Raw genomic sequence first — 12,413 nt, 5'->3', positions numbered from 1 at the left:
CAAACACACACACACACACACATATATATATATATATATATATATATATATATATATATATATATATATATATATATATATAAAGTATTTATAAGGTTCAGAGTCTAGGATTATAGTATAGGAATGCGAGATTTACAAAAATGAATGCCCAGTGTCAGTTCTGTGAAAGAATAAAAATATTTTTATGTTGCACATAGTTGGAGATGACGGACATCGGACAAGGAGGAACAAACAAGAATCTTTCCCATCTCTGGAAAGTACCTTTTCTCGGCTGCAGCATCTATCATATTTTGACCAACATCAAGTAACGTCACAGGTATTTTACTTCCTTATAACTTCCTTATACCGTAACTCCATATACAGCTGTGTTGTAATCCAGAGCAGTTTATAGATGAACTAACAAGTCCAGTGTAGTCATTTTCTATTGTATATATATTATATATGTATTGTTGCAGTCTGCCTGCACTAAGTACACAGAAAGTGCCATTCCAAATGTATTTATTATTATTAGTCATAAACACTGAGTAAAATGTGTCATAGACTCTCTTAAAGTTCTAAAACCTCAAGATGTTATACCTTAATGCATTCTATTCATTAAAGGGGTTGTAAAGGTAAATGTTTTTTCACCTTAATGCATTCTATGCATTAAGGTGAAAAAACATCTGACAGTCCCGGCCCCCCCAGCCCCCCGTTTTACTTACCTCACCCCTCGAAAGTCCCGCGCTCGTCCCCCGTCGTCCTTTCCACCGTTCAGCCTGTCCGCTGATTGGCTGGAGTGAATGGATGGAAAGCAGAGCATCCATTGGCTCGTGCTGCTGTCAATCACATCCACTGACGCGGAGCGCCGGGGGCGGGGCCGCGTGATACAGCGAGCGGCTATAGCCGCCGGTTGTATCACGGGAGCGTGCCCGCAGATGCTTCTCACCATGCGAGGGAGCTCGCATGAACGTGAGAAGCATCTGAGGGAGGAAGCCCAGACAGCTGCCCAGGGACCCCAGAAGAGCAGGTCCGGGGCCACTCTGTGCAAAACGAGCTGCACAGTGGAGGTAAGTATAACATGTTTGTTATTTAAAAAAAAAAAAAATTATCTTTACAACCCCTTTAAGGTAAAAATCCTTCTGTGCTGCAGGAGCCCTCCAGCCCCGTTCTACCTTATTCTTACCTGAGCCTGGTCCGGTCCAGTTCTCTGCGCTATCTCCTTCCTCATTGGGCAGAGTGATAGAAGCGGCTCCTGTCAATCAAATGCTGTGATGAGGGAGCAGGGGGTGGGGCTAGGTTGCCTGGACTGTGTCAATAGACACAGACTGGGTGACTTGGGAGCAAGCAAGCATGGGTGCCGCCATGGAAAGTGGCTTTCCATGGGGCAATCGCTGAAGAGGAGGGGCCTGGAGCACCATTGGGGGACCCCATAAAAGGAGAACTGGGGTTTCTCTGTGCAAAACAGTTTAAAAAAAACAAAGTTTTACCGTTCTGGAACACCATCTAACTCGCAGGTTCCGTCCTCTCTTCCTGCTTAGTTCTACACCTCTTCTCTTCCTTTCTAGTCTAGAATGTTTCCCACCTTCTCCCCTTGCATAGTTCTGTGCTTCTCTCCTTCCTTCCTTATCCTGCCTGCAGTGGAGGCTGGTGCTCAAAATGTTTGGAGGGTGGGCGCAAACAAATTGAAAAATTAAACTGTTAGTAATGTAGGACTGTAAATAGTCATTTATCAGGTGATTATGTATCATTACTGCTAGATATAAATGTGCCCATCATATGCAGCGTCACTGTGCCCATCAATTGCAGCCTCACTGTGCCCATCAATTGCAGCCTCACTGTGCCAATCATTTTCAGCCTCAATGTACCCATCAATTGCAGCCTCACTGTGCCTGTCACAGTTTGTCAATCACATCCATATTTTATGTAAAAGAAGATAAAGCCACTTAACATAAGGTGTCCTCACCAGAGCCCCCTTTTACATGACCCAATCAGAATCCCCCTTTACAGCAGGTGCCCCCATTTACATCAGCTATCCCAATCAGAGTCCCCCTTTACAACAGTTGTCCCCATCAGCATCCCCCTATACATCAGGTGTTCCAATCAGAGTCCCATTTTACAGCAGGTGCCCCCCTTCACATCAGGTGTCCCAATCAGCGTCCCCTTTTACAACAGGTATACTCATCAGCATGCCCCTTATAAATCAGGTGTCCTCATCAGAGTCCCTCTTTAAATCAGGTGTCCCCATCAGAGTCCTCCTTTACATTAGATGTCTATATCAGTGTCCCCTTTACATTAGATATCCCCATCAGAGTCCTCCTTTACATTAGATGTCCCCATCAGAGCCCCCCTTTACATTAGATGTCCCCATCAGAGTCCTCCTTTACATTAGACGTCCCCATCAGAGTCCCCCTTTACATTAGATGTCCCTGTCAGAGCCCCCCTTTACATTAGGTGTCATCATCAGAGTCCTCCTTTACATTAGCTGTCCCCATAAGAGCCCCCCTTTACATTAGGTGTCATCATCAGAGTCCTTCTTTAAATTAGATGTCCCCATCAGAGCCCCCCTTTACATTAGGTGTCATCATCAGAGTCCTCCTTTACATCAGATGTCCCCATCAGAGCCCCCCTTTACATTAGGTGTCATCATCAGAGTCCTCCTTTACATCACATGTCATCATCAGAGCCCCCTTTACAGCAGATGTCCCCATCAGAGCCCCCTTTAGAGCAGATGTCCCCATCAGAGCCCCCTTTAGAGCAGATGTCCCCATCAGAGCCCCCTTTACAGCAGATGTCCCCATCAGAGCCCCCTTTACAGCAGATGTCCACATCAGAGCCCCCTTTAGAGCAGATGTCCCCATCAGAGCCCCCTTTACATTAGATGTCCCCCCTCCTCGTGCTCACAGCTCTCACACAAGTCACCTGTCATCTACGTTTGGACCTGCAGGGATGAGTCAGAGAAGTGAAGGCACAGAACCTGCCAATCACACACCACAGCTGGGAACAATGCTATAGAGGGAGTGTTCAGGGCTGAGAGCCCCCCCCCCTCCAGGACTTTCTAATGGAAGCCAATAGAGCTTCTTGTTTGCAATCAGGTCATGCTTCCAATAGCAGGCGCCCTGCACACACTTAAAGGGTAATTTTTAAAAAACATTTATTTATTTTTTCCAGTGATTGGAGCATGTCATGCTTCCCATATACCTGTGTGTCCGGCATCCCGCACACACTTGAAGGGCCAGTATTTTTATTTTTTTATGATGAGTAGCTGTGCCCCCCCTATGGGCAGGCTGCCACCTTCTCCTCCCACCTCCCCATCCCTCTCTATCCTTTGCTACTTTTCGCTTTAGAAACCTTTGAAAATGTGTTTATTTTGTATTTACATGTGCTTTACTGTTTTGCTCCCCTATGTGGGACCCTTTTCCTTTTTTTTCCTCAAGCGTGTATCTTGGTATTGTTTTTCTCAATAAAAACTCTTGTAACATAAAAAAAAAAAAAAGGCTTGTATGCCACTTTAAAGATCTGCAGATAGCAGAAAACCCCTGTATATACTTATGGTATAGAGTCCACTAAAACAATACTATTTTAAATTACCCATAAATGTAAGGTAAATGGGGAAAAAGGGCACACATGGAGCACTTACAATTGTAAACTGTAAGGCTATGTTTCCACTATTGCGTCCCCAAAGTTGTGCGATTTTGATGCGATTTTTTAACGTGATTTTTTGCCATGACTTGAAGCAATACCTGTGTATTCTTGAGGTCTATGGACCTCAAGTCACATCAAAGTGGGACCAAAGTAGTGCAGGGACTACTTTGAAGTCGCTGCGTCTTGAAGTGTATGAACAGTACTCATTAAAAATCATGGGGTACGACTTGTCATGTGACATTTCAGTCCCAAATCGCATGAAAAGTCGCACTAGTGGAAACCTAGCCTTAGGGAAAAAGAGGTTCATAAAATGCATTGCCTGACATTCTGAGTGGAGCAGCACCCATGCCCATGTCAGCAATATAGTCTTGTATGTACCATATAATATACTGTGAAGAGCTTGATGCCAATTTAGATGTACAGAGGAACTGAGTTAAAAAAAAAAGTGATCTCAAATCATATTATTTAGATATATCCATAAAATTTGCACTTTCGTGCTAGAAAAAAAAAAAGGACAGACTTTTCAGCATTTTATTTGTTTTAGTTTAAACATAGCAGTTTTACTTTAGTTTCCTGATTAATATTGCTAATGACCTGCTCATTAGGTAGCTGACCCTGCACTTTTGGCCCAATAATGTTGCAGATAATGCCCCTTATTGCTGCTTGATCAGTTTATGAACTATTTAGCACTATTATCTACCCATACATGTTACATATGTGCACCATATTTGCCTTTTCTCATTTGCAACTATGGGAAGTTTAGATCCAGCTGCCAGAACACAGTGCTGTGTGCAGCTGATGCTACATACAGTATACATAGTATATATAGTTCGTCCAGTGGGTGCATCTGTTAGTGAAGGTAAGACCTCATGCACACTTTCAGCTGGAAATTTGTATCAGGAGGGAACTTAGAGACAGATAAGCAGAGAGCTGGTCTATTCACAGCACAGCTCTGCAAGTTTCTTAATTTCTCTGCCTACAGGGGAGGTGACTTTCCTCCAATCAGCTCACACACAGTGTAGGCCCAGACTCCCACTGCTGAAACAGGAAGAAAGATTTGTAACACTATGTGCACTTTCCAAAGAAAAGAAAGACAGCAGATATACATGTAAAACTTATGTAGGGAGATTTGTTTCATCTTTGTGTATCATCTGAGGCTGCTCACTTCACAGGGTATAGAAGAGGGTATTACTTACCTGACTCCCTGCTCCAGCAGGCTCTGATGTTGCTCTGTCCCCCCCAAAGTGGTGGTCTGTGAGCAGAGCCTCAGAGTGATCTTGTAAAATGCAGGGGTATAAACCCTGCACTGTACATGGTGGAGCCAGGATTGCAACTGCATCTTGCAGAAGGCTGTTGTATGGTTTGAGGGAGGCTGCTAGATGGTGGAAAACAATACAGTCACTTCTGCAACCCCCTAGACTTGGCGAGCATGTAACCTTTGCAATGTGTGTGTATGGGGACAAATTTTTTTGTTGTGGTTGGAGTTGGGTTTTAAGAGAGTAATTTCATCTGACACCTCTAGAAATACTAAAATTAACCATGACTACTAGAATAATATGTTCCCAGTTTTCATTTTTGTGATCCCACAGTATCTTCTCTTCCTGTCATTAAGGGCTAGTTCACGTCACAAAAACACACTTCAGATCTGTTCTGGATGCGTTTCTGCATGCTCGTTTTTAACACATTTTTGACTAGTTTCCAGTGCCTTTTTTATACGAATCCAGATGCTTTTTTTCTTACTTTTTCCTGTTCTTTTTTTCCATTGTACTGGAGTCTGGTGCGTTTGTGATGCATTTTTAATGCATCTAATGCATTCAGGTGCGTTTTTGATGCATTTTATGGTGTTCCAGTACAGCCCAGTGCAGCAAAAATGCAGCATGTTCTACCATTTTCTGGAGCTGGAAAGCCCTGGAACTGACTGCACTGGTGTGATCTATGCCATTGGAAACCATATAACCCCCTTTCCATGCGTTTTTGATACAGAAAAAAAACACACTGAACTGCATGTGATGTGAACTGGCCCTGATATACCTAAACAAGTTTGTCTCCTTTCTTAATGTATTTGTAAACCCTTACCTTGTAAAACAGCCCATTCAGTTTAAAAAAAAATGCAAGTGAAAACACATACACACACATCAAAAGTGCCCATTTTGAAAATGTATATGCAGGTAATTGGCCATATAAGTGGTACGAGGGTCTGGGTACTGCCCTGGGGGACATTTATCAATGCAAAAAAATTGTTTAAAAATTATCGTTTTTTCAAGTGTAGTGATTTTATTGATGCCTAGTGAGTGTAACAATAGAAATAAAAAATTCCCCTTGGTCTGCCTGTAAATTGGCATATCTGTAGCAAATATATAGAACATGCTGCAGCAAAAATGACATTTCTAAAGAAAAAAAAAACAAGTACAATCACATTTAAAATGATTGTCGGTTGCAATTGAATGGTGTGGGGGTCTCCCCCCCCCCCCCCCCAGTCCATACCCAGGCTTTTTGGGTCTGGTATGGATTTTTAGGGGAACCCCACGGTAAAATAACAAAAAAGGCATGGGGTCCCTATGCAATTCCATATCAGACCCTTATCCAGGCATGCAGCCCGGCAGATCAGGAAAAGGGGGAGGGGTGAGAAAGCGGCTCTGCCCCCCCACCCCAATGCACCTTGTCTCCATGTTGATGGGGACAAAGGTCTCATCCCACAACTGTAGCCAGTGGTTGTGGGGGTCTGTGGTCTTTTTTTCCCTTATTTTTTAACTGGCAAGTTTTTTTTTCTATTCAGCTGCCAGCAGGGTAACCCATTAACAGCTGATGACTCATCGGTTGTTAAGGATGCGGTGGCCAGCTTACCGGCCCTGCTCCTTAACAACCAACTTATACTGCACCCTGATTGGGAAAAGCGCGCAGTGCAATGCATGGCATTCGGCAGGGTGAACCCCCGCTGAACTTGCTGCAAATTCAGCTGTTGGATGAACGGCTTGAACACTACTTATAACCTTAACATTATAAATACCTTTTTTTTAAATGATTGCTTATAATTGGGGTTGCACTTATACCGATACTAGTATCGGTATCGCCGCCAATACCAAGTATTTGCCCGAGTACTCGGGCAAACGCTTCCGATGCTTCATCCGATACAGAAAGTCAGTGGCCGGGCAGAGTGGGTGGGAGAAGGCGGAGTGGAGGGTGGCACAGTCAGAGTCCTTGCAGTGCAGCGGAGGTTCGAAGGTAAGCCTGTGGGCAGGGGTGTGGGTCACTCACAGCCGTGTACATCGGTGACCGGACCGTCAAAATCTTTAACGAAAGTGACGGCCTGAGTCTCTGTCAGAGGCTGTACATGGCAATGCCCATCTTGGTTAACCCAGAACTTGGCCTCAGTAGCCTGCAGTCACAAGGCGGCAGCAGACATCTTGTTACACCCAGCCCATACAGTTCACTAATTATATGGGCTGGGTGTATCAAGATGGCCGCTGCTGCATTCTGACTAGGCTTACTGAGGCCGAGTTCAGGGTGTATCAAGATAGGCTCTTGTATAGTTACTCTCTTTATAGCGTAGATTACATTTTTAATGGCAGGCTGCCAGCAATTATCAGTGCCACTGCCTACCTGCCCATCAGTAAGTGCCACATATCGGTGCCACCTATCAGTGGTGCATATCAGTGCCCATCAGTAAGTGCCACCTATCAGTGCCAGCCATCAGTGCTTGTATTGTATTGTGTATCTGTATTGTGCTTTGAAAACTGTCACTTGACATAAAAAAAAAAAGTATCTGTAATCGGTATCAGCAAGTATTGAAAAAGGGTATCGGTACTTGTACTCAGTCTTAAAAAAGTGGTATCGATGCAACCCTAATTACAGTAATGATCATTACTGTTATAAGCAATCATAGTGTGTAAAAAAAAAAAAAAAAAGAAAAGCAATCTTGACCACTTCCCCAAAGTAGTACAGTGATATTATAGTAAAAAGTAAAAAACCCAGTTAACCCATAAAATACCATCAAAAGAAAGCTCTATCTGTCTCAAAAATATATGCAACTTTCATTTGGGTATAGTATTGCATGACTGAGTAACTTTTCTTTAAAATCAACAAGTGTTTTGTTTGGGCATGTAAACTGATCAGAACATTTTCTTTAATAAATTCACAGTTCTTTATTAAATATTACCAGCAAGGTAAAACTTATTTTATTAATATAAACATTAGATAACTATATAGACGAGCTAAATTGTATTTTTTTGCAAATGCTCAAGTTTTTATTCTATTAATTATATACATAATTTATAACTGTGCTCTGTGTCATTATGTTCCTAATGCTTGGTCTTTCATGTACATGTCCAATATCTATTAACACTGTTCCTATTAACATGTGTTTGTATGTCTCCAGGGCCGTCTTTAATATTGATTGGACCCTGGGCAAAAAATTTCTTAGGGCCCCCCCCCCCCCCATGCAATTTCGCTCTCCACCTTCTCTGAGACATACAATAAATAGCAGCTAGACTTAAAATCAGCTTACTGTATCAGATCAGGCAGCAATTGCGATTGGTTGCCAGAGGTTACAGCATATCATTACTGCTTACTGACTGGTTGCTAGAGGTTACAGCACTCCTAAAGCTCACTGATTAGTTGCTAGAGGTTACAGCACATTTCTGCTTGTTGATTGGCTGCTAGAGATTACTGTACAGTAATACTGCTCATTGGTTGCGATAGGTTACAGCACATCTTCTCCTCACTGCAGGGGGGGGCATGATATACCTATGAATGCTGCCTTTATTTACATATCAATGCTGTTGGCCTCAGCTATTTACATATGCATGTGACTGCTATTTACATATGAATGCCAGTATTTACATGTAAACACAGGGTCTGCAGGTGAGTCATTTGTACACAATAGGGCAGAGCTGGGCAGCATTAGTAGCAGCACAGGACTAAAACTTCAAGGGACAAGGGAATGTAAACTGGGGTACTTGGCAAGTATGAGGCAGCTGCTTTGGGCCCCACAACAATGACAGGGCCCAGGGCAGCTGCCCCTTTTGCCCTGCCTTAAAGACGGCCCTGTATGTCTCTGAATATTGTAGCAAAATTTAGCACTTTTTTCCCACTGGCATACAAATAATTCTTACCAGTAGTTAATGTAATGTACTGCAGGGGGGTGATTTACTAAACTGGAGCACTCGGAATCTAATGCAGCTGTGCATTGTAGCCAATCAGCTTCTATCTTCAGCTTGTTCAATTAAGCTTTGACAATACAACCTGGAAGCTGATTTCTCTGCAGAGCTGTGCCAGATTTTTCATGCTTCCGTTTTAGTAAATCCTCCACAATTGTCCATAAAGTATTTTGTCTAAGGAGAAACCTTTTCTGAAACAGAATTTGAATGAACTGTTCTGAGCTAATGACATTTTTGAAGATATGTAATTATTTTTATTTACACATACATAATAACTGTTATACCCCATACACACGGTAGGACATTCCGACTACAAAATCCGTCTGAATTTTTCCGACGGGTTTTGGCCGAAACTTGTGTTGTATACACACAGTCGCACAAAATTGTCAGAAAATCCGTACACAACGTACGACAGGACTACATAGGGGCCAGTAGCCAATAGCTTTCGTCTCCAAATTTTTTCTGAGTATGTGTGGCACTTTGTACGTTGGAATTCTCTACACACGATCAGAAAAAGTCTGATTTTGTTGACGGAAAATTTTAGATCCAGCTCTCAAACTTTTTCCGTCAGAAATTATGACGGAAAAAGTCTGATTAGAGCCCACACACGACACAAGATAATCCGATCTGACTTTTTCCGTCAGAATTTCCGACCGTGTGTATGGGGCATTAGTGTTTACTTTTATTATGTATGGTAACATAATGCTAATACAACATGGCCAATTTTGGTGTGTATACCGCACTAAGGAATTTCAAGTTATAATGTAAAGATATCTAATTTGTTACCACTAGTAGTCTCTTTGGTATCTCACTGCTCCGAAAATTTGACCTTGGGGCTAGTATCCCCTAACAATGAAAAGATGCAGTACATGTGCTGGTAGATGTTCCCTTCAGGAAATTGGGAACTGACGTAATAGTTGACATGCTGGAAAATCTCCTATTAACCCTCTTTCATTGTTTGGGACACTTAAAGCGGAGGTCCACCCTAAAATGGACCTTCCGCTCATCGGAATCCTCCCCCCCTCCGGCGCCACAATTGGCACCTTTCAGGGGGGAGGGGGGTGCAGTTACCTGGATAATCCAGGTAACTGCACCCACTTCCGGGATAGCTCTCTGCGGAAAGGGGCGTAGATTACGCCCCTTTCCGCAAGTGCCCGCCCCTTTCCGCAAGTGCCCCGCTGCCTGCTGGGAAAACACACAGATCCCAGAGGCAGCGGGGACCGTCCTTATTGCGCAGCGCGGCTCGCGCATGCGCAGTAGGGAACCGGGAAATGAAGCCGAAAGGCTCCATTTCCTGATTCCTATACCCAAGATGTCGTACCCCATACCCAAGATATCTACAGATCGGCTTCGGGTTCGGGTGCCGACATCGCGGGCGCGCTGGACAGGTAAGTGTCACTATTTTAAAAGTCAGCAGCTGCAGTATTTGTAGCTGCTGACTTTAAAAAAAAAAAAAAAAAACGCGGAGTCCCGGCGGACTCCCGCTTTAAGATGGCCATACAAAGATAGATTATGCATTAAATATCAGAAATCTACCAAGTGTTCAAGTGATTTCTGAACGAGCTGTGTCACCTCCTCACAAGTTCCTGCACTATGTGTACTGTGAAAGGACCATCCCTTGTCATAGACCATGCACACTGGACGTTAAAATAATGTTATATAAACGCCAGTAGCTTTGCAGTGAGTCTTTCAAAGTTTTTTAACATTTTTGCAATAGCGTTTATTAGCGTTTTTTAATTTTTTTTATTTCAATGGATCAAAGACATGAAAAAATGCAGGTGAGCCATGTTTTTGATCGTTTATCGATGTTTATCAGCGTTTATGAGCATTTGGCATTTTTTGTACTCAGTAAAACGACTCCTGAATGCGATTTTATGGCATTCAGAAAACAGCCTATAAACTCCACCTGCTGATAAACATCCAAAAACGTCCACGTGTGCATGGACACATAGGATAACATAGAGGGGAGTTTATGGGCTGTTAAAAAAAATGCCCAAACTCCCAAAAACGACCGTTTATGAGCTTCAGTGTGCATGGAGCCTTATAGTGGCATCAGAATGACTGTTAATCACTCTCGGGGGTTTCTCTGGCATGCTGGGCAATCTGTGACCAACTCAGTGGCTATCCCAGTTATCTCTACAAAAAATCATGTAGCTTCTGTCTAGTTTTACAGATGGGAGAGTTTATTATACATTACTGCTAATAAAGTAGAACTAAAGCCAAAACATGTTTTTCATTTTGGATGGAGTAAGGAAAGATTATAACCCATGTCAGTTTTTTTGGCCATCTGTATCCCATTGAAGAGATTTTCCCTTCACTTCCTGCCTCATAGCCATAACAGGAAGTGAGAGGAAATTCCTCTAAAATAAGGGAAATCCTGGTTGTCACCAGGGTCACCAGAACTAGTGTCCCCATTGGAAGATTTCCCCTCTATGCCTATTCTGGTTAAAATTGGTGATACAAGTCAACAGGACAAACAGAAAGGGTGAATCTCCATAACAGAACACAGACAGTAATACAAACCCGACAGGGGTTCTAATCCCATTCTATTAAAAAAAACAAAAAAAAACAAGTCATACTTAAGTAAAACAATTAATACTAGTAATACAGTTAATACATTTGTGACTTTAATGCAATATATATGAATACATCTTACATAGCTTGTGATAGGAACATCTAGAGGCAGACATATGATTTTTTAGAGGACTTAAACATATCCTTGAATTATTGCTTTATGCCTAAGTGATAATAAGTAAAACATATCATTAATTACGGAGAATGAAATGTACTTACGTGTGCATGGTGTGAGCTTCTATTGTGTATGATAATTACTTGTTGAGAAATGACGCTTCTCCTGGTTGTGTCCCCAGATATCCTGCAATGTGCTGGAACAAATTACAAGCTTTGCTTCTGGAACGTCTTACCACCTTCCTCTGGCTCACCATGTCCAACTTATACTTGATTTAATGGAGCCTGCTCTGAATATCAATGGTCTCATTGATTTTGCTGTACAGGTACCTAAGTATTCTCTGATGTTGTTCTTGGATGAATGGAGGTACTAGAAAACAGGATTGTTCTAAGGCAGTAAATAATACTAGGCAAGCACTGGAGTTTGTCTTACTTAAACAGACTGTGCCTGGAGCCAGACATTAATCTCATTGTGCTCCCATGCAAATAGTACAGCGTGGTAGCAACCTCGTGTTCTTTTAGATATCGTGCACAGGCGTGGAAACTTTTGGCTATCTGGTTGCTGCTAATGGACCTGCTAATTTTATTGGATTCTGCTAAAACAATTATACATGCTCATCAAAGCATACAATATGCCTTTTACTAATTTGTTATAGCCTTGGGAGTTTTTACTTTGATAGAATAATGATCAGCGGATAGCAGATGCATCCTTTGGTTAACTTAATAAAGTAGTCCTAAGACCAATATTGTGTAGTAATCCACAGCAACTAGATGTGACCTAATGTTAAAGCATGCAGATTGAATGGCTCATTTTAAGCCTTCTTTGGTAACAGTCATTGTGTATACGGGCAACTGTCAACTTTTTCACCTGATAGCTGCTTAGATATTGCTTAGGTGGGAAAGAATATGTGGTCATTCTCAAGCTCAGATCAGGCTTTTGAATGACTT

The 12,413-nt window shown here is 42.4% G+C and overlaps 1 protein-coding gene across 3 annotated transcripts in view; it reads left to right on the top strand.

Moving 5' to 3' along the window:
* The window catches only part of MED12L (mediator complex subunit 12L), a 740,921-nt gene that overhangs the window by 518,868 nt on the left and 209,640 nt on the right, over nucleotides 1–12,413 (top strand). For all 3 annotated transcript variants that reach the window (XM_077488157.1, XM_077488156.1, XM_077488155.1), the window contains exons 18-19: nucleotides 198–316; nucleotides 11,648–11,791. In XM_077488157.1, coding sequence (XP_077344283.1) covers nucleotides 198–316; nucleotides 11,648–11,791 — 263 coding nt within the window. The remainder of the gene's footprint in view (nucleotides 1–197; nucleotides 317–11,647; nucleotides 11,792–12,413) is intronic.

Source organism: Lithobates pipiens, unplaced genomic scaffold (genome assembly GCF_037356315.1).
Source record: "Lithobates pipiens isolate NorthernLeopardFrog02 unplaced genomic scaffold, aLitPip1_a1.2 Scaffold_18, whole genome shotgun sequence".
Classification (NCBI taxonomy): domain Eukaryota; kingdom Metazoa; phylum Chordata; class Amphibia; order Anura; family Ranidae; genus Lithobates; species Lithobates pipiens.
This window is presented reverse-complemented; position numbering and strand designations above follow the sequence as displayed.